Source organism: Lottia gigantea (assembly GCF_000327385.1).
Source record: "Lottia gigantea unplaced genomic scaffold LOTGIsca_3, whole genome shotgun sequence".
Taxonomy (NCBI): domain Eukaryota; kingdom Metazoa; phylum Mollusca; class Gastropoda; family Lottiidae; genus Lottia; species Lottia gigantea.
In genome coordinates this window covers 3,922,327-3,946,081 of record NW_008708986.1, presented here as the reverse complement: position 1 = coordinate 3,946,081, position 23,755 = coordinate 3,922,327, and the positions used below count along the sequence as shown (strand labels likewise).

The window sequence follows — 23,755 nt, the reverse complement described above, 5'->3', positions numbered from 1 at the left end:
GTACCAAGAACACAAATTAAAACACCTGTTGGAGCACTATTGCGATTTTATTACAGACCAGACCATTGCAAACTTTAACACATTGCAGTAACAACAACCAATAGGGGTCGAATAAAATATTTATAATATTTGTCTAATTGGTCTTTTCATGGGGTAGAATTTAGATGTTATTTACTCGTAAACCCATACATCATTAGCTTTCTTGTAATCACATAAATCTTTAGCATCAAACCATAATTCGATCTCTTTTTTGGCACTCTCAACTGAATCACTACCATGGCAAATATTTCTGAAAAGAAAAACATGTTTTACAAGGATATTGCTTGCAGTCAGACCTTAACCAAACTATTAACACTGATCTTTCTTGGTTTATTCACACCTATTTACAGCTGGGTGACTCTTACTCCACCGTATTTTTTGACAAAACATACCTTAGTCACAGAAAGGGGAATATTTTTCTAGCTAAGACAATAACTAATAGCATTCACTACTAAAATATTGAAATATAGAAAAGACATTTAAGTCTAGAGAAAGATAGCTTGTCAGGCAAGGTAACATACGCCCACTACCAGGCAACATTGAGGTTCATACAAGGGCTTAACCGTTCATCCTTTTGTTACTAATATCGAACTCAATTGAGATCTCATAGATACATACATGCATACTAAGTTTCATCAAGATCAAATAAAACTGTAGCCTATATCATGCCTACAAGCCAAATTTGATGAGTTTTTATTGAGTCAATGGCAAAACCTCTCATCCAATTATTACTTTTTTCGACCATGACCTAGATCTTATCAATATGCACTGCATACCAAGTTTCATCAATATTGGATAAAAACTGTATAGACTCTATAGTGCCTACAAGTCAACAATACATGAATACCAAGTTCCAACAATATTGTATCACAAGAAAGTTTGCCAGGCAAAGTAACATACGACCACTACCAACTGTCAGAAATTATAACTTAAGTCTGTAGTGGTTTAATATGAGAAACCAATATTCCGATTGTTAATAATTTCAAGCTTTACTGAGATATCATACCAAATCTCATCAAGATCATATAATGATAGTGACCATAGCCATATACGATACGCCCATCGCGGCATGTGATGGTAAATATTAAAGATTTCGGGGCAAGGACAATAACTCTGCTTCTTATGGCCGAAATTAGCTCAAATTCGAACTCGATCTTCGTTTTATGAATATGTATACACATACCGAATTTCATTTGATTCCATAAAAAACTCTAGTTTTTAGAGCATTTACAAGCAAATGTTGATGGGCCGATAACTTCTTAAATCTGACTTAAGAGGCCTAAATCTTGAAAAAGCCTTAAATTTAATCAGAAATAAACTAATCTTTCTCCATCCTTTCGATTTAGGTTCAATAACATCCATTTTAAGTTTCATCAAAATCGGTTGAAAACTAAAAGTAATATATATTCAAGATTTTGGGGAAAGGGCAATAACTCTGCTTCTAACAGTTGAAAAATTCGAACTTGATCTTCGTTTTATATGTATACACATACTGAATTTCATTTGACAGACCGACAGGGGTGCCGACAATATACGTGCACATAGAGAGATGTGGGCGTATAAAAAATGTAGTCTCTTAGGCCTACAAGGACATAGGACAGGGTCAATAAGCTTATACGTCCACATTTTCATGTGGGAGTATTAAAAGGAGAAGAAATTCCTGTTTTAAGATATTTTTGAAGAAATTGTGGGATCTTCGTACATTTCTAGTATTTCTGAAGACCATTTCAATTATATATATTCAAGACTCAAATCGCTGTATTTCAACAAGTTCACAAATATATCCATGTAATATGGTCATGGACAGTTCTTCTCAAATTCACAGTATTTTTTACCTTCCCATATCGATACTGTAGTCTCCCCTGATAGAACCAGGTTTGGAAGCTAATGGGTTAGTTTCACCCAACATAGCTCTGCCTTGTTTGACAACATCTAAACCTTCCCATACCTGAAATATTCAACAATCAAAAGATAAACCAGAAAATAACATTGTTAGAAATGCAATGGATGTTCATGCTCTTCTTAATAATCTCTAACTGGCCAATGAGAGAGAGGTATAAGCAAATTTTCCAATTCAAAATATTGAGGGACACTTGAGTCGTTTTTGTGGGCCGATTGGATTAGGCAGATTAGCTATTTTGTGAGCCAGGACCATTAGGCTAATCGGTACATTTGTGAGCCAGTTCACCTAAACTGATTTGGCTAATCACCCTAACCGTCCCAGGAGGTGGTTAGGCAATTCGATAAGGCTTTTCCAAGATGACAGCATGTGGAAGTTGCTAATGTAATCAAAATAGCGGTCTTTCATTAGTCGTCAGCAGAGGCAGCCATATTGCCAAATCACCGATTTGAATTTCGCATTTGTGGACCACTGCTAATCTAAACCAAATTGCACCAAAAAAACGCCTTGAGTCCTTGTAACTATATTATCCATCTTAGCCCAAAATCATGTTTATTTAACTGCTAGATTTGTCCGTTGATTGTATTTGACAAGTATTTACCATTGCTACAAGGGGTCCAGATGCCATAAACTTCACTAAGCCTTCAAAAAATGGTTTTCCCTTTAAATCAGCATAATGTTTCCTTAAATGGTCCTCGCTAACCTACAATGATGGAAAGGAAAGTTAAAGGCAGCCATACAAGTAAGCTTAAATGAAATAAAGTTATGTTTAGGACCATCCAATTCACATGCCACTATGCATTTAAATAAATCTGGCTTATGCAATGGCATTATGCAGATCTAATGAATGGCTTGAAGTGGTGGCAGGATAGCCTACATGAATGTAAAATAGTGGACCACAGCCATATACGCCCACCACGGCATGTGGATGGTAAAAATGAAACATCCATTTTAAGTTTTATCAAAATCAGTTGAAAACTAAGAGATTAATAGCATATTCAAGATTTTGGGGCAAGGGCAATATCTGTGCTTTGAACGGACAAAAATAGCTCAAATTCAAACTTTACCTTCGTTTTATGAATATGTATACACATACCGAATTTCATTTGATTCCATCGTTTTTAGAGTGTTTACAAGAAAATGTTGACGAATGGACGGACGGACAGACAGGGGTGCCAACAATATACGTCCACATACGGAGATGTGGGCGTATAAAAAGCAGTAATCGCACTTACTAAATACAAATAAAACAAAAGGCCTTCTTGTGATTTGTTGAGTTCCTCATTCAGTCAAGTTTAAACAATTAGTTTTTTGGATTTTAGAAAGACACTCTAAGATTAACTACACAACCTTTCAGTTTCAGTATTGTAGAATTTTGGTTTTGGTTGGTGTTTCCACTTCTCTTTCTCTCAGACAATATCATACTATTCTGAATATATTTGTAAAATATACATCTCTTTCTCTCAGACAATATCATACTATTCTGAATATATTTGTAAAATATACATTTTTTTATTGAAATTGAAAAAATCTGGTCTGAGTGGTGAATTCTGAGTGAGAGGAGTAGTTGTAATTTGTACCCAGTAGGCCTATGGGTAGATTGTCTAGTAGCTAGGCCTGTGAGCCTGAGTGTAAGTAAGGAGAGTATAAAGTACCTGTTGAAGTTTCAGAGCAACTAATTTATAGCCACGTTTCTCAAATCTTGAGATGATATCACCGACTAGTCCACGTTGAACTCCATCTGGCTTGACTGCAAGGAAGGTTCTTTCTCCTGATTTAGACATGGCTCTGGAAAATGCTGCAAAAATATTCAGAAGCGTGGCGACCATGAACAATATTCACGAAGAAAAGGAAGAGGAATTATCACGTGGAGTTGAGCCCGTTAGAGGGCGCTATAGTCTGAAGTTCCAAGACAAACCGAGTTGACACGATCATACTCTCGTCTTCAAAATGCTTTTGTTTTTCATGAGTTAAAATTATATTGATATCTGTCATTGTACGTTGTCTTTTGAATAGTGAAGAGCTCGAAAAAATTAAAAGAATATTATTAAGATGATGTTCTTAAAATAAATGAATATCTCTAGGTAGATAACTCTATATAGCAGTGAGAGTAAACAAAATTATTGTGTTTTGTAAATTGTAGTTACCATAATGTAAATATAAACAAAATCCTGTTCTGAAACTGAGTGGCTTTCTTACACTCTTGTCCCAAGATTTCGTCGAGAAAAATGACGAAAACAACAAGAGCCTAGAATTGTAGGCATGTCTATGTTAGTCGCCATGGCAGTGACTTGGGTCTATTCTACGTCTTTGCATATGGGTATTTGAAAACACATACTAAAGTAATAAGTTCCAGAATGTTGACCATATTTTGATTATGACATATTTTTTTTGAATGGTATTTGTTAATTCTGAAATCACAGTGACCCTGATACACATACACAAAGGCAAGAAAATCTATTTTAAATTTCTTTAATGCCGACAAGTGAATCTGCTAAGAAATAAATTTGAACAAATTTTCTTTAACAAAATTTATAACATAAACAAAATGAGCATTCATTCAGTATTTTACATTAATTAAGACATGAAATATTAGATTTGTAAATAAATTGATATCATTGTCAAGTTTTCCTTGGATTAAAAAATGACATATACCATATATTTGCGTGTATACTGTATAATGCACAGTTTTTTTTATTAACTTATATATCAACCTCATGAGCAAAAAAAAAGTTTTAAATTTTCCAGGGCTGTAGATTATTTTAACTTACGAAGTAGACAGTAACTGAAATTCTAAAGCTCTGAATTAAAGGGTCCAAATCCTTACATTTTACAATTATCTTTTTGGGCGGTCACAAGTTAGACAAGGCAGGGTAGGTGTACTGCCAGGACAATATTTACAGCCTTCTCTGATCATGAGAAATTGAAAGTTGATGTCATATTTGAGCATTATCTTTTTGCTGTAGTCAAATTAACTTCTGTTGAAATAAAATAAAAGAAATGGAATGAATCTTGAACTAATAAAAATGTTCATTTCTTCTATATTGTGACATCTTCACATATTACAAATTGCTCTATTACGGACTTCAACAGACACCTTTACCCCCCACAGAGAGACTGTAAACAATTTGACTGCGAGTGCAATTGTGGACTATGATTGACTGTATTTGCTAACAAGCAATCCAATCAAATGGCTGCATTTAACTCCTGTGATATACAAAAGGTGGCTATTGCAGTCAAGGTACTTGACAAAGTTTGTTAAGGCTTAACATTGTAAAGATGCTATTTTGAGCAATGAAATTTGTTTATTGCACATTTTGAAGTCATTTCTGCCAAGTGTTTGAGTTTGTATTATATAACATCTTAGCATTGCTCTAAAAACACCGGCAAATGGTCTTGATTGTTTAAATTTTTTCAGCCTGAAATGCCTCAAATCACAGTTTTCATCTTCCATAGATTTGCTTCACGTTTCATCCCCTTCATTTTCATCCTTCACACTTTCTAACTCTGGTATTAATTCATTTAGAAATACTTGTAATAAACACTGAAATACACAATAAGATAATAAAATTAAAGAATTTAGTTACACATGAAAGATTCATGATCTGAAATAGAAATATTTCATCCATTCAAAATACTGTGTTTTAATTTAAAGCTTTGTATAGCAGATAAACAATTCTGGGATATTTCATTTTATCCTGAATCTCTTGTCATTCAATTTTTAAGTACCATTCTTTATATAATGCTTTACCTAACACCAGTCACCTTGACAATAAATTATGGAGAATTGCCACGAATCATGGATTTTGGAAAAGAAATTGCATGATACTAAATATCCAGATTATACTCTTAAAATGTTTTATGTAAACAATATGATGTTCTTCTCCAAGAATGCAGAAATTATGGTAATGTCGACATAAGGTGGATTGTTACAGGGTCGTAACTAAAGACAAACCTCAGTCTTTGAAGTCAGTTGTTTTCTTTAATCGCAATGCTTTCGTTAGACTTCAAATGGCTACTACATTTAACAAAGGTCAAAAAAGCGATATATTTAATGGGTATCAAATTCATATTTTAAACTTTTTATACAAAATTTCTTTCTGTTAAATTTGACTTAAGACATTGGCCGTATTTGCCTTGATATAGTTACAGCCCTGAGTTTCGGAAACAGTTTCTTTGATATTCATTTCATGATATGAAATATATTACCAAATATTACTATCAAAATGGTTACTTACATAAAAGATATGTTTATTGAGTCTGATATCTTGCATGACTTCAAACATCTTAATAGTACCATGTTTAGCATTATCTTCGCCTACCAGGTTCTTTAATGCATCTAAATAAGTCAATTATTTTGAGTTTACTGAGACTAAAACAAGGAATAGTTATGGACCTGAAGGAGACCATGCACAAAGATCCCAACAAGCATTATTAGCAAAATGAAAATAGATGGAAATAAATCAGCAAGGTGTAACATTAAAATATGATGGAAATATGCAAAGGGTTCCAAGATGCAATGCCACAAAAATACCTCAAAATTGCAAAGATCTATAATGACCCACCTGGTATGTTGGAAATAAATTTTTCTTTGGCATCATTTCTAGTGGCTAGTTTTTCTTCATCTGTTCTGGGATTTGACAGATCAGCCCACTTACCATCAGGCCACATGGACTCTTTAAACAATCTTATATAATAGATAATCATGGACTCTGAGAATACCCAATCTACTGTCTCATGTAGTTGTCTGTTAAATAAAATGCATCAAATAAAAAATTTAGAAAAAACCTCTTTACAATCCCTATAAAGCCCTATACAGGAGTCTTATTAAATCACAGAACATAATTTTATGGTAAACCACTTTTGAGTTTTATTTCTAACACAATGTTTCAACAATTTACATTGCCAGTTTCGCCTGAAATGTTGTATACAATAAAAACCAGAAGTAGTTATTTAATGTGATCTCTACACCTTAAAGTCTGATATTTAGAATAGTAAAAATTGATGCTATCAAATGACATTAAAAGTTCAGAAGACCTCTTTACAAATCCTTTAAGGCTGTATCTGATCTATATTCAGATCTAAAAGTATAAACCTACTTTAGTGCTTTCCATACAGGATCTTAAGAAACTTATCTTTGATCGTGCTCTGTAGAAATTTGACCTCTTAGAGACTTTCATAATTTAACTAAAGAATCAAAATCACAGCTGTATACAGATATATTTGTATAGCTATATAAGTTACTTATGTGAACTTAAAAATAGATGATATGCCTTTTACCTGTTAATGGAGCGACCAAATGTAACTTCTACAAAAGTTATAAAACTTTTACGTAACCATTTAAACATTCCTCTTAATTCAAACACTTCATTCATAAATCTATAAAGTGGTTTGGCTATAGAATCACGACTTATATCTTCTTTGTTACTAAATATAAGAGAGGAATTGGAAATCAGAAGTAGAATAAGTTCATTAGTGACAATATAAAGATAAGCATTTAGTAAACGGACATCAATTATGATATGATCTTTATCCAGTCTCTGATAGTGTTGATACCCATTCTCAGACTAGATCTCAAGCAATGCTCTCTACAGTTATATTAGAGAAGGGAATCATTAATTTTATAGCTGAAGTATTCAAGGAATACTACCTCTTGGAATGAATATAAAACTCAAAGACTCAAACTTGTTCAAGAAGTGTATATTCATCAGTTGAGTTTATCTGGTGTCTTAACTTAACAACAGATATCCTGTATTTTAAGATAAATCCATTAAACTGGGTACTTTTCAATTATTACCTGTAGTTTTATGGATTGATCATATCATAGAGATGTATAGTTATGACACCAGGTTAGTCTACTGATGAATATAAAGACTCATTTAATCAAGTTTAAAAATGTAGATTATTTGGTCAACCTAAGAGGTAGTATTGCCTTAAACAAAAAACCCCTAAAATATGGTTTTTTTTTTAAGATGAAATATCAAGATAGTTTCGGTCTTGTTTTTCACTTCAATCCATTTTCTTAGATTCCATTCTTTTAAAGTTGCTCACTGGAAGCAAAATATTACAAAACACAGCTAAACCAGAGCATGTCAAAGCACTAAAAAAAAGCAATAAGCATAAAGTGTTTATTGGAATAAAATCATATCATAATTGGTGCCATCAGCCATTCAATAAAATTGTAGTATAAGCAGAAGACAAGGATAAAACATGTAAAAAAACTAAGACAGAGGTAAAATATTTATTAAGTTAATATAAATTAAGTGCTGCAAATTAGTGATTAAAGCAACAAAACTAATATTAAGGGGAATAAAAATATGAAAATAACACTACATTAATATCATAATGAATGACTGATAATGACAATTTTGGGCCTCTTCCAGACTCCTATGATTTCCTGAAACGGAACAGTCATCATAATGAATAAGCCTTCATGTATTTCATTTACACTAAGAGTTTTGAACCACACAAAATATAATGTATGGAAACCAATCAAAATTTGAACAGTTTTTTTAATATTTGTCTTGCAAAATTTACATTTCTAAAAAAAAAAAAATTTCCTATAATTTGATATGGACTTGAGATCAAAGTTAGCTTCACAGAATGTTACATTGTATTGTGAGTGGTCAAAACCTGTTAGCGTTTGTGAGTATAATACATGCTAATACAGTCAGCAACTGAGGTTTCTATATAATGTATGTTCATATAAGTAATGGGATGCAAGTTTCCATTATCAAACCATTGCTATCATAACCTAATATTCTTGTCTTCCAAGACTTTTGAACCATTCCCTTAGGGAAAATATGTCATTATTTGATTTGTTCCATTAATTTGTATATAATAGCAAGGTTGTAGCTCAATACAGGTAAATCCTCACTTTTAAAAATAGTGATGGTAATTTCAAATTTAAATGCAAACTGTATACTCAACACACCTGGAACTTAGTCAATCATTTTTCATTGTGTTGCATACCCCTAAACTCTCTTTATAATTGAAATTAAATTCTTATCAACAAATCATACCAGTGAATAGGCCCAGGCAATAACTCATTTTACTTTCACCATCTTTTATATGATTTATATCAAATAATTATTACTATATTATTTCATTTATATTCATTCAATGTTTTTATAATGAGTACAGCAGAGACAGATTTATATAAGCTCTGCTTGCTTTTGAATCGGGCATTACTATAAGTGTAAAAAACACATAATTTGAAAAAAATTAAATATTCACAAAGACTGAATATGATGTGTTTGATCAGTTCTACAACATTTAGAACAATGGAATTTGAAAGAAATTCTACACAGATTTTCTATTTCTGTTTATTTCATAGTATCTTTATAGCTTTTATTTCCTGTCTGTGATTCCTGTAATTCTAGTATAATATGTATTGCATCATTTCTACTTCTTGCAAGATATTTGCAATTCCTGTCATTTTTGAAAAATGAAACTTACTACAATTTGACCCAATTCCTCAAGCCAAATGAATGTTAATACACCAATGAAATAATGATCTGGTCAATTTCAGGAAACTGAAATGGTGCGAATTTGATCCATGATTTTTGACAAAACTATTGAGTTGTGATAGCAAAGGTTAGATAATTGAAACTCATATACCTTTGTTTATAGGAACATGGTCTATATATAGCATCAAGCAACTTGTTAAAAGAGTAAAAGCGAAACTACCTGTCTTCACCAAGGAATAAAAAATCATCATCACCACTACTATTTTTAGATTCAGAACGTTTAGGTAAGCTAGATAGATATATAGAGAACTAAACATTAAAAACTTTTACAAATATTACAAAGATTACTCCAAAATAAATTTGTTCTTTTCTGAGAAAATGATTACTTTAGGGTTATAAGTTCTGTTAAAATTAGTGCAAGATCTACCAGGAATTTTTGAGCAATTCTGCATATGAGTCACATTGCTTGACTGTATGGAATCTCCAAAAAGGAATGAAAATTGGCATTTTTTTGAACTGTGCCTTTCATTAAAACAAAGATTATTGAAAATAAACTGAAGCCCAATTCCAAATGAAAATAAAAACAGAGACAGCAAACCAAAAACATGATCCTGTGGGCAATAACCAAGCTTTCTATTTTCCCCAGTGATTAACCTTTGACCCTTGGAGTGCATTTAATATCAAGAACATATGAAAACATGCACCATTGTACAATATAGGGTGCATGTAAGTTAAGGAGCAAATTTCACAAAACATACGCAAATGTAATCTGGACCATGATTATTCAAACCGACTTCTTTCAAATCATGATCTCATATCAGATTGATTCATATCACATGCTGATTTAAAATAATAAACAATTAGATTTCATAGATTTCCATTTTCACAGCTTTTTGTATCTTTTGATAGGTTCATAAAATCACATGAAGAAAAGAAAAGGATAACAACTTGGGTTCTCAAAGATCCTGTCTACCAGTCTGTCCTTGGCCATACCTGTTGATATTGATTTTTCTCAGATTATCCATACCCATTTACAGCTGGGTCAACTGGGATAATTAAGAGAGATAACTTATTCATCTGGCAATTTCCAATCAGATGAATGAATACCTCAAAAGGGTAATGTTTGTGAAATTGGCTCCTGATTCAAAATACAAAGGGTGACGGTTGAGATACATTACAAGAATACAAGAATAAAATACAACATTCAGTCTTTAGCCCAGCCTGACAATCTTGCAGAAGTTGAAATCCTAGAGAATATTTGCTGGTTTATTTCAACCATCTTAGAAAATACAACTGAGTTGGTAAACTTTCGTAAAATTTCTAAGAAGTTGAAATCTATATACAATTTTGATTCAAATTTAACAAATCGCTTAGAACTGAATCTTACAGCAATCATTGAATAATCTACGGATTCTGATTGGTATAACTGGAAGAGAATTGAGCAATCAGATTAAGACAATCTTGAGGTCTGCTCAATAATCAGAATTAACCCTTTCAACATGAGCACCCGCTCTATTGGACACAAAATTACATGATATGCATAAGAACGTTTGGTGAAGAAGCAGTTACCATAATATCAAGTCACATAATATTAACGTCAAAGGCTTTTAGTAATATTACTTGGTGTTGAGGGTATATGATGTTATCCCTTGCTGAACATTGGTATTTACTTAAGGTCATTTTATATATTTGCTAGCATAAATTTTGATAACAAGACTGAAATAGTAATGCCATAGCATTTTGGAATTAGCTAGAGGTCTAGTGTTCTAGTGATCAATCCCAGTATAAGTGGAAATGCTACTTCATTCAGTGAAACAGATCTCAGTATGAATATTTTGACCCCCCAAAATATTTTCAAGATCAGCAGGTTAGTCCTACAGTCTGAATAAAATAAAATCAGTTACTTATAGAACCTACCTTTTTACCATGTTAACGAAACCAGAAAATGTGGTTTTCTTCTGAGCAACAGGTTGTTGTAGATATTCTGGAGTGGGTGTTAAAAACACATATAAAATCTCACTCTGAGTCATTCTGTCATCTCTCATTACGGCCTGTCAACAAACAATGTGATTGTAGTATATTTACTATATAATAGGGATTGGACAGACACGTCACTAGTCAAACCATTTTATTGAAGCAATACAAGCAAGTGGTTGACGTGCATATGATACATAATGTAATGTTACCATTTTTTTTAGATTTTAGATATTACTGTGATTGTGAGCAATACAGCAACTTTTAGAAGGTAGCATTGTTCAACATAAGAAATTAATATGTTTTATTATCTTTAACCATGTAAGGTTTTTAATGCTCCAAATATGGTAAATTTGATTGCACATCAAACATCTTGCACATCACGTGTCTTGCACATAACCCATTTTGCTCATCACACATCTTGCACATCACCCATCTTGCACATCACCTGTCTTGCACATAACTATTCTTGTACATCACACATCTTGCACATCACCTGTCTTGCACATCACCCATCTTGCACATCACACATCTTGCACATCACACATATTGCACATAACCCATCTTGCACATCACACATCTTGCACATCACACATCTTGAACATCACACATCTTGCACATCGCCTGTCTTGCACATCACACATCTTGCACATAACCCATCTTACACATCACCTGTCTTGCACATCACATGTCTTTCACATCACCCATCTGGCACATCACACATCTTGTACATCACCTGCCTTGCACAAAACCCATCTTGCACATCACACACCTTGCACATCACACATCTTGCACATACCCAATCTTCCACATCACACATCTTGCACTTCATTACTTGAGCCAAACTCAGCATCAGCTCAAACAAAATGAAATGAAATGCTCTTGGTTTAGCCGATGAAGACTGGTAACATGGGAATTGCAAAATGGCAGCATTAGCACAGCCAATAGGATATTTAAATCAGTCTGTGAATTATATGTACATACCTGTAAATATTCATCTAAAGATGTTTTAGCTTTCTCTAAGAATGCTGAATCAATAGATTTAAATGGATTCAAACTTAAACTAGGCATGTCCTTCTTCTTTAACCATGGACAAATCTAAGAAATTTATAAGAATTTTAAAGTAGCTATCCCATATAGATGTAATGTCTTTAATACTGTATGTCACCAGTACAGTGACATAAAAAAGAAATAAAAAATCTTACAATAAAAAGTTTTTATTAAAAACATACCAGAATAAGTTTTGAATGTAGAGCTTGAAATTCTTCCAATGTTCTGGACACTACCCAGCCCTGGACACTGTCCTGTAATCCTTGACCACCACCTTGACCAGATAAATGTACCACAAGCACAAAATAAGCCACAGGTTTATCACCAACAGTGTCAACCTGAAACCAGAAAGCCAACATTTTAAGAATTTAAGATAGCTTGCCAGGCAAGGTAACATACGCCCATTGGCAGCTGTCAGAAATGATTAAACAGTCTTTAGTGACTACAGGGTTGCACAATATAGCTAATAGAGTGAAACGTCAAGTCAGACACGATATTTCGGTGAAATATTATCCGATCATCGCGAAAATCGATAGGGATCATCTTCATAATGACATTGACATACAAAATGAAAATCAAAAGAATCTGTAAACAATTGTAGCCTGTAGAGTGAGCACGAGTTGCACAATATAGCTAATAGAGTAACACGATATTTCGGTGAAAAATTATCTGATCATCATGAAAATCGATAGATCATCATGAAAATCAATAGGGATCATCTTCATAACGACATAGACATACAAAATAAAAATCAAAAGAACCTGTAAAGAATTGTAGCCTGTAGAGTGAGCACGAGTTGCACAATATAGCTAATAGAGTAAAACGTCAAGTCAGACACGATATTTCGGTGAAAAATTATCCGATCATCACGAAAATCAACAGGGATCATCTTCATAATGACATTGACATACAAAATAAAAATCAAAAGAATCCATAAAGAACTGTAGCCTGTAGAGTGAGCACGAGCCAAATTTGAACGGACAGACGGACCGACGGGGTGATTACAATATACGCCCATCTTACGTGTGGGCGTATAAAAATAGGTCTAGCGAACATCAAGTTTAGGTTGAAGAAAGAGTGCTGGTTCAAATTAAAACCCTAATATGAATATAATAAATAAATTCAGTTCTGTAACTGTCTAGGGTATCAAAACACAAGACCATCAACTAATAATCCAATATCCCATTTATTACCTGTCAAAAGTTTTGAATTATCACTATTGACCGATAAATAAAAATGAATTTCCTAACTTAGGCGAAGGGACAATCTGTAAACAATAAAAAGTTTGCTGGCAGAAGAAGTATACTTGCCATCTACCAACCAAGCTAGCTGTGCCTTATGGATCATATACAAACAGAAACTGATATTTCATGAAATTCAGATACATGTATATGCAAATTCAATACCCTGCATGGAATGAAGTTTTCTATAGAATACTAACCTCAGCACTCTGTACATTGGCTTTCCACTGTCCCTGATATTCAATCCATTGTTGTGTACGTACTATATGTGATTCTATTGTTCTTCTTTCGAATCTAAGATTATCTAACTCTGCTTCCATGTCACTCTCTACTTTCTTTATCTATATCAAAATAGGAATATAGATCAGTTTCAAAATATTACAACATGGCTACTGATCTACTTTTTTTATCTATATCAAAATAGGGACACAATAGCTACAGATCAACTTTGTCTATCTCTATCTATATTGTAATAATAGAATAACACAACAAGACAATAGATCTACTTTCTAAATAGGACACAATAGCTACAGATATAATTAAAAATAGGAAATACTGTATTAACTTTTGTTATCAAGATGAAAATAATACAGAGTTTCCATATTAAAAGGGACATTATGTATGCATGAAAAATTCACAGTACAGCCTGCATCACTGCCATAAAGATACAGTACAAGAAGTTGTAATTGTAGTATCTAAGCCAAAATAGGTTGTCACCATTTCTAAAGAGTCCAATAAGGTAATAAATTAATACATTTATACCTAAAATTTATACAGCATTGATACAAAGTTAACCATGCCAAATAAATACCTTGCAATGATAATGTTGCTTTGAAATAAGATAAATACCAGTACCTTATCATCTAGTTTCTGTGTTTTTAAAGCCTGTAATGCCTGGGATTTGTTGACTATTTTCTCATCTAATTGTTGTAGTCGTTTTTGAGCTTGATTAGATTGTTGATCTATAAAATTACTAGAACTATCATCTAAATCTTCATCATCGAATACATCTACATCTACAAAGATACAGGTAGAAATCAAATCTCTAAAGATGTGATCTAGGTTGTAGCATTTTCAGGGTAACCACCAAGAAGAATAAAATCAAAAGAAAAAATCCTGTAATGGTTGAAATGTGCCTTATTTTCAATCTGTTTCAGTTTCTTTCGCCACTTGCTTAAAGCTGATTTTTGCTGGTCGAATGTATGGTGAACTGAAGACAGCAATCATAGTTTAAGTCCAGCAGACTTGAAGAAACTTTTTTCTGGACTTTTGTTTCTCACTTCCAATATTCAACCAATCAAAATCTCCATATACAAAAGCTATTTTCTGCGTTAATCATTCCCAAATATTGACTTTTATTGTCAGAACAACTTTTGGCAATGTTTTGTTTGACCCAATTTTGTCAAACTTCAACTGTACATAATTAAAAAAGAATTGAATCTGATGATGGAAAAAAAAAAGATCTGAATTTTGAACAGAATGTTTATACAGAGATTAGAAGCCACAAACCCTGGATGCCATTTTAAAAAAATCCAATATTATGAGGGATGTCAAATGGAGTCACCCACAGAAAAAAAGAAAAAAAAAATAATCGAAATTTTGTCAGAAACAAACAAACCTTTAGGAGTAACATCAACATTAATATCTCTTTCCTCTAAATATGATATATATTGATGATATGTATCACTGACTATAAATGATGGGTAATATTTCTTCTCTAATAAATCACTCACTACTTCCTGACCATCATAGAATGCTTCTGGTCCCTGAAACATGTAGGAATGTAATCTCTGTTTAAATACTGTATGCAATTATATGATTTCATAAACATTTAAAATACATAAAAAAATTAAAAATTGAGTTAAGAACATCAAGACACTCACCAGAAAGTATTTTTAGTTCATCATATGCGCACAAAATAAAATATAAGTAATTACTGCTAAATCAATACAAGTAATTCCTGAAATTACCTCATTATTACCAGTAATTACTGAATTTGACACATATTTACTTTTAAAATGATATGTGTTCATTTTTTTTCTTAAGTTTTTAATAGTGAATAAAAATCTAGACTACTACATCATTTAAACTAATGACTTTAAAGATTGATTTACTCTTCCTATGAATAAAAATTGATAAAGAAAAAAGATGAAACAAAACTTACAGAATCTCCTCTAAGAAATAATTCTATATTTTTAACAATAGTTTTATCTAATTTAACTATAGTTGTACTACTAGCTATATATTGATGATATAGTTCACTAGCTACTTGATGGCGTTGTTGCTGAAAAATAAATTGCTCAAAACAAAATGTAGTTTTTCATGCCCTATGTTTTTGTTCCTAATTGACCTTATGAAAACATACACAATCATGTAATGTGAAATTATTTAAATTTCAAAAATGCAGTAACTACAAAAAAAGTTCAAATATATTATCATTATTTCAACTCAATTCTCACAGTTTCTCAGATCACTTAATTACTTAAATATACCTAGAAGTATATATACCTTATTGGCATTTCTTAAATCTTCAACTGCATTCCAAAATCTGAAATGTTTTTAATTAAGGAAACTTATTGATGGCATGATTGAGGTTGAATCAAAGATCAAATATGCCCACTTCAGCATACAGTTGGTTAACTATCTGACAACCAGCACATCTTGACATTCTGTAGAACTGAGTTAAAACTAAATGTCTCAAGAAAATTTCTTCAAGTTTTCAGTCTCTCTGTAAATGATGCAGGTCTGTTCTAGAGCACAGGTGAAATTGTTAATTCTATCATGGCTAGTCTCTTAAAAACTTATCAACAAAAGCAAATATAAAGACTGCAAGTAAGAAATCACACTTACCCTAACAAAGATTCTGCTCCTTCCTTTTTTAAATATTTCATAAAACATTCTCTAGCTTTAGGTATATCAATAATTACATTAAATGATAGAACAGTTTGTCCTGGTAAGATTTGGTCTATATAACCATCTCTAGGATCACTGTACGACTTATAATCTGGTCCACCCAGAGACTGGATACGTTTCTCACATTGTTGCTTAGCAACTGTTAACTACAAATAAACAAATATATACATAACTGGCTCTTTTTTTTCAACAATCTACATTTCAAAGTCATAAAAAGGCTAATGTAATGACAAAGATACTGGACCACAGCATTTTAAGTTTCATCAAAATCGGTTCAAAACTAAGATAGCATATTCAAGATTTTGGGGCAAGGGCAATAACTCTGCTTCTTACGGTCGAAAATAGCTCAAATTTGAGCTTATATATACACATACCGAATTTCATTTGATTCCATCAAAAAATCTAATTTTTTGAGCGTTTACAAGCAAATGTTGACGGACGGACCTTCGTTTTATGAATATGTATGCACATACCGAATTTCATTTGATTCCATCAAACACTCTAGTTTTTAGAGTGTTTACAAGCAATTGATGTTGATAGAAGCACTTACTGTATAGAGTTTAAAGGGCGATAACTCCTCAAAACTGACGTAAGAGGCCTAAATCTTGAAAAGGCCTTAAATTTAATCAGAAGTAAACTAAAATTTCTCAAACCTTTTGATTTAGGTCCAATAACATCCATTTTAGGTTCATAAAAATCGGTTGAAAAACTAACAGAGTAATAGCATATTCAAGATTTTGGGGCAAGGGCAATAACTCTGCCTCTAACGGTCGAAAATAGCTCAAATTCGAACTTGATCTTCGTTTTATAAGTATGTATACACATATCAAATTTCATTTCCTTCCATCAAAAAATCTAGTTTTTATAGCATTTACAAGCAAATGTTGACGGACGGACGGACAGGGGTGCCGACAATATACGTCCACATAGAGAGATGTGGGCGTATAAAAAGGTACATGCGAAGGTGGATGGAACAAGAATTGGCACTGACAGGATGCATAATAATACATGTCTTGCAAATAATCAACATCCTTGGTCCAATATTGGCAATGTGATTTAGACCTACTTTCACACTATTGCTCTAAATATTCAAATCATTATAAAAACAAATATTGTTGCTGATTCTATGCATAATTCATCCATACTCATTTATACTGGTAGCTGGGTCGATTGGAATAATGAGGAAACAAGATTTAATCAAGGCCATCAGACTTTCACAAAGACCTTACCTGATTTATATATCTTTTTAAGTTTCTAGCTTTTAGTAATTCACCTTTTGTTTGACCCTTAGGTGCACTAACTTTATCTGAAATTGAAATTAATCTAAATTTGAGATAACATTGATCATTTCAGAAGAAATTATGTATATAATACAATCTACTAGATGTTCTACCTTCTAAGACAGCATGAAAAGTAGGAAAGGGGGCTAGGTAAAAAATATGAAGATCCCAGCTTAGAATCCTGTTAACAACAAAAATGATCATATTGATGCACAAACCTGTTTTCAAACCTTGAGCTCTTTTAATATTATTGATAGTAGTTGATTGCATTATCTCTGACATTATATTGTATCTGAAATGAAAAAATTGAAGATTTATTAAAAAAAAAAATGAAACATGTGTATTGGTGACATTCATATCTTGCTACCATTTTCCTGTCCAATCTCTTTTATTCTGGAAAAGTACAACTAGATATATGATGTCACTTTTTTTTTATTTGAAAACCAATTTCTTTGACATATTTGAAAGTACAGTGCCATTACAATTTTGTCCCATACTAATTTTGCAATGGCATAATTTACCTGATTTGTTTTAGATGTTCTATATCACTACCAGCTGCTATCATTTTCACAAAATCTTCATAAGTTGGTGCATAGGTATAGGTTCTTCGGGTATCTTCTGATAATTTCTCACGATATTTTAAATAATCTAATAATGTCTGATTAATATAGTCCGGATCACACAAAATATCTACTAATGGTTTTAATGCTGAAATGGAAAACATGGATTTGGGAACAATACACTGACTTTATGAAAATATCTTTAAATTCTCAAATTTTCTTAAAGAGAAGTAGTTATTTTTACATTACTGGCTGATAGAGCTCAATTTCAACTATCTGTAGCTTTCAAAAAACTTTAACAATTTTTTTGCAATATAACAAAATCTTTTGTAAAAGTTATATTGTTGACACTTTCAGTCCATTCTTACAGATAGTTATGATATTATGACATCTTTATTATTCATTCATAAAACTTTTACAAACGTCATGAAAGTAACAACAGTCCAAATAAATCATTAATTAGTATGTATTAATATTAATTTTATGTATTATAAAATAAAATGTATTTCCATGGTTTTTTATATTTTGAAATTATCATATTTAATAAAGTTTAAGGTCACTTTATGACATAATGGAAAACTTATCTAAAAATATTACAAACCTGTAGAAGTAATAATTTCTCTCAATAAATGACGAATCTGTTTAGTTTTAACATAATGAGGGGGTAGAAGAACAACTAATAGAGTTTCTGTTACTTTACGTAAAAAATCTATTTCTGATTCTTCATCTGTTAGCCAGGAATGGAGTAAAAATTTCGGAGTTTCTTCTCCAGACTTCATATTAGGTCTAAAACAAATATTAATATTAATTGTAGCAAGTTAAACATTTTTGTTAATCATTGATTTTGTAGATTTTTGTGGGAGATTTAAACATTTAAATAAACCCTAATTTGACGAATAAATGGAGGCAATTTGAAGACTAAAGGAAGATAATTTGAAGACTAAAGGAAGATAATATGAAGACTAAAGGAAGATAATATGAAGACTAAAGGAAGATAATATGAAGACTAAAGGAAGATAATTTGAAGACTAAAGGAAGATAATATGAAGACTAAAGGAAGATAATTTGAAGACTAAAGGAAGATAATTTGAAGACTAAAGGAAGATAATATGAAGACTAAAGGAAGATAATATGAAGACAAAAGGTAGATAATTTGAAGACTAAAGGAAGATAATTTGAAGACTAAAGGAAGATAATATGAAGACTAAAGGAAGATAATTTGAAGACTAAAGGAAGATAATTTGAAGACTAAAAGAAGATAATATGAAGACTAAAGGAAGATAATTTGAAGACTAAAGGAAGATAATTTGAAGACTAAAAGAAGATAATATGAAGACTAAAGGAAGATAATTTGAAGACTAAAGGAAGATAATTTGAAGACTAAAGGAAGATAATATGAAGACTAAAGGAAGATAATATGAAGACAAAAGGTAGATAATTTGAAGACTAACAGGAGATAATATGAAGACTAAAGGAAGATAATTTGAAGACGAAAGGGAAGATAATTTGAAGACTAACAGGAGATAATTTGAAGACTAAAGGGAGTTAATTGAAGGCAAAAGGGAAGTTTTTGAAGACTAAAGGGAAGTATTTGAGGACTAAAGAGTGATAGATTGAAGACTACAGGGAGAACATTTGAAGACTAAAGGAAGATAATTTGAAGACAAAGGGTAGATAATTTGAAGACTAAAGGGAGATAATTTGAAGACTAAAGGAAGATAATTTGAAGACGAAAGGGAAGATAATTTGAAGACAAAAGGGAGATAATTTGAAGACTAAAGGGTGATAATTTGATGACTAAAGGGAGATAATTTGAAGACTAAAGAGTGATAATTTGAAGACTACAGGGAGAACATTTGAAGACTAAAGAGAGATCATTTGAAGACTAGATGGAGATAACATGAAGACTAAAGGGCGATAATTTGATGACTTACAGGAGATAATTTGAAGACTAAAGGGAGTTAATTGAAGGCAAAAGGGAAGTTTTTGAAGACTACAGGAAAATAATTTGAAGACTAAAGAGTGATAGATTGAAGACTACAGGAAAATAATTTGAAGACTAAAGAGTGATAATTTGAAGACTACAGGGAGAACATTTGAAGACTAAAGAGAGATCATTTGAAGACTAGACGGAGATAACATGAAGACTAAAGGGTGATAATTTGATGACTAAAGGGAGATAATTTGATGACTAAAGGGATATAATTTAAAGACTATAGGGAGAACATTTGAAGACTAAAGTGAGATAATTTGAAGACTAAAGAGAGATAATTTGAAGATTAGAGGGAGATCATTTGAAGACTAGAGTGAGATCATTTGAAGACTAAAGGGAGTTAATTGGGCAAATATTAGAAATAAATTGAAACTAACTAGAAAGGAAAGTTAATTGGGCAAATATTAGAAATAAATTGAAACTAACTAGAAAGGAAAAAGGTATACATTTGGCATCTCAGTACTTGTTTACTCTTAAATCTAAGTTTAAAGTTACCTTTTATTGGCTAATCTAATATCTTTAAAATGATCTGTTAAAATGTCCACTATATCTTGTGTTAAAACTGTGACTGTATCTATCTTAGATAATCTTGTACTCAGTTCTCCTATCATTTGCCATACCTCACCACTGAAAAATATTTGGAGTTAAAGCTCCATAGCCTCATGGTTTACCTTTAATCACATCTCACTACAACAAGTTTTAGAATAATCATCTATGTGACTAAAATCTAACAGTGTTCAACAATATGTGTTTTTCTGTGGATTTTAGAACAGAGAGTAAGCCTTGTTTTCTGAACTTCATCAACAAGTTGATATAACTACAGATAATTCAAAAGACTGCAATAATACAGTGAGGTGAAGACAGTAGTCATTTGTACTGGTGGTGCTTATGTCATTTGGTAATTTTTCACATTTACATTTTCAATGTCTAAATGATGTGGATTTGTAAAATAAATAAACCAAGGACTAACGATCCAACGAAAACTGAAACCTAAAATCCAAACAACATTTTGGCAAAACATGAGTAGCAGCTAATGAACTTTTCACATGATGAAGTTCATGTATATCAATTATAAGTGAGTAAGTATTTCATAATGAAAAGTGGTCTGACTTGATATCTTATACACTGTTTAAAATATCAATGACCTCTTTATGCCATGAAATAGAATATGGGTATGACTGTTATTAGATCTATTAAGGACATAGTAATTTAAACAATGTATTTGCTACTTACTGTAAAGCGGTAACTAGAGGTTGTTGTTTAATACTGAGATCTTTGTACCATGACAGAATAAAATCTTGTGTAAATAAGTCTAAAACTTCTTGTATAATATTATCTATATTTCTAGATATAACTACTTTACGTACTGCATCAGGTTTCAATTGATCTTTTTCCTGCAGAATACAGAGCAAGAGTATAGAGGTTGAAGAATTTTATTGAAAAACTATTATGTAAAGCATTGGCCAACGTAATAAAAAGATATCTGCTTCATAAAAATAATGTAGAGATTTGAACATAAAAATTGTATTGGTAATCTGCAATAAACCTGTTACTATAAAAGTCTATTAGCCATCAGTTTGAAAAGAGAAGATGACTGATACTGAAAAAATGAATTGCGTGGAAATATAATGATAGGCAATATTAACAAAATTTTAAAGCAAAAAATTTGTACTAAAAATATAGGTCAAATATGGGTAAGAACTTAACTTACTATCATTTTTTCTATAAGAGCACTGAAGAAACTGATCTCTTTTTCAACAGGTGGTGGTTTATAGGGTTTACTAGACATTAAACTCCATTGAGCACCGAGATATAGACCTAATAATACTATTGATACATTGAAGGTGATGTAGATCAAGGTAGTTAGTATACCATAATATAGTCCAATACTAATAAACCCCACCCCTACTGCTCCTAATACTGGTACTGTCTTCATTTTATTGCTTCTATCTTCTGTTTGTCTTCATTGTACCTGAAACATATTTCATAAATACAGTGCATTTGTTAAACACAGTACCGATATGCAAAATTTTCATTTATCAGAAACGTCCTAAATTATACCTGATAATATTTCTAAAATATGCTATGCAATAACAAATTGTTAATTAAGCAGTTGGATCTAGTTAAATTTGTGTTTGGCAGCATAATGACTCGATATTATTAATTGAAACCTTCAAAATAAGTAGGAGACACATTTCTCTACAATTAGGCGTTTGTTTTGCTTCAATCCCTACAGTAGTTTTCTGTAAAAAAGCATTAAAAACTTGTGTAAACTTTTTTAATAGTTTTGGCCTTACAAAATTAACAAACTTACAGATTTTAATTAGTTTTTTGAAGGTTAAAACTTTCACATATGTTAAGGGACGTAAATTTCTCTTGATTTTGGTTCAAAAGTATATGAATATTTGTTCATAATACGTCAATTACTTTTTAATGGATTATCAATTGCAAAATAATACAAAGAGTATTAGATTCTATTGCGACTCAAATATTCCAACAAATCCAATGAAAAAGCCGTCATAACATAATCAAATATTATTTCAGATGGCAATTTTTTAGTAAAATTTTGAGGCAAGATTGTATATCTTGCAAAAATTGTCAAACCTTCTATTTTGATTGACCTGAACACATTCGCAGATCAATGACAGAGGTCAATGTGGGGTATGAATAAAATACATGAAAAGTAACATTTGTCGTCAACTTCGTAATGTTTAGGCAAAGGCAGGGATGGCCATAGCTAAGGTGCAAGCTGCCTTTATGATCTTTTTAAGGGATCAATTCTGAGATCAGAGTCTCTATTCTATGCTTGGCTTACCAAATAAGCAGACGAATTCGAACAAACTCAAGTCTCATTCACTGAAGTGAATAATTTGTTTAAATCGTGATTCTAACAGACTAGTGGTAATTAAAACTAAATATTATACCTCTAGCTAAATCATGACATGTCATTTATCACAATTTTATTATTTACTTCACATTTCATCTTCTTAGCGTGTAAACAAATAGTCACGTGAGCATTTTCTGTCAAGTAGGTCATGGTACAAATTAGAGATTAAAGCATTTAACACGCCACGAAAGTATTTTCACAGAATTGTAACAAATCCTAATTGTTTAATCAATTCAATCAAAATATATGGTAAATTATTTTCAAAACTTATGAATTTGCTGGAACTATTTAACCCGATTGTTGCACCAAATAAATTTATTATTCCGTATCATTTGATGGATTTCAAACTTTGCTCGGAATCAAAACAATGCAGGTGCCCGGATTTAGAAATCGTTCGGCAGGAAAGTTGGCGGGTGTTAAGTTTTGTTCAAATATTTTAGGGATTTAAG

The 23,755-nt window shown here is 31.8% G+C and overlaps 2 protein-coding genes across 2 annotated transcripts; both read right to left on the bottom strand.

Annotated features, from left to right (window-relative positions):
* Nucleotides 1-28: 28 nt before the first annotated feature.
* On the bottom strand, nt 29-3,833 carry LOTGIDRAFT_205662 (hypothetical protein). Its single transcript, XM_009057278.1, has 4 exons — nt 3,595-3,833; nt 2,541-2,642; nt 1,875-1,987; nt 29-289 (listed from the first exon to the last, which is right to left on the bottom strand). Exons 1-4 carry the CDS (start codon nt 3,766-3,768, stop codon nt 172-174), a joined length of 507 nt encoding a protein of 168 aa, XP_009055526.1. The 5' UTR covers nt 3,769-3,833; the 3' UTR covers nt 29-171.
* A 1,569-nt stretch (nt 3,834-5,402) lies between these two features.
* LOTGIDRAFT_228630 (hypothetical protein) lies at nt 5,403-23,398 on the bottom strand (the record flags this gene model as incomplete). Its single annotated transcript, XM_009057277.1, has 22 exons — nt 23,344-23,398; nt 22,131-22,391; nt 21,653-21,813; nt 20,915-21,046; nt 19,028-19,212; nt 18,388-18,574; nt 18,085-18,158; nt 17,816-17,892; nt 16,524-16,732; nt 16,182-16,221; nt 15,838-15,957; nt 15,292-15,439; nt 14,529-14,689; nt 13,874-14,014; nt 12,615-12,770; nt 12,367-12,480; nt 11,326-11,459; nt 9,629-9,697; nt 7,220-7,366; nt 6,505-6,686; nt 6,178-6,278; nt 5,403-5,483 (listed from the first exon to the last, which is right to left on the bottom strand). The coding sequence occupies exons 2-22, from the start codon at nt 22,353-22,355 to the stop codon at nt 5,403-5,405; spliced, it is 2,844 nt and encodes a 947-aa protein (XP_009055525.1). The 5' UTR covers nt 22,356-22,391; nt 23,344-23,398.
* Between the last annotated feature and the right edge of the window lie 357 nt (nt 23,399-23,755).

What these genes read in the sequence shown, in the direction of transcription:
- LOTGIDRAFT_205662 (XM_009057278.1), bottom strand. Translation starts at nt 3,768, where the DNA reads ATGGTCGCCACGCTTCTGAATATTTTTGCAGCATTTTCCAGAGCCATG. An exon ending in CTGGACCCCTTGTAGCAATG is followed by an intron (nt 1,988 to 2,540) that starts GTAAATACTTGT and finishes TGAATATTTCAG; the next exon opens with GTATGGGAAGGTTTAGATGT. An exon ending in TACAGTATCGATATGGGAAG is followed by an intron (nt 290 to 1,874) that starts GTAAAAAATACT and finishes TTTTCTTTTCAG; the next exon opens with AAATATTTGCCATGGTAGTG.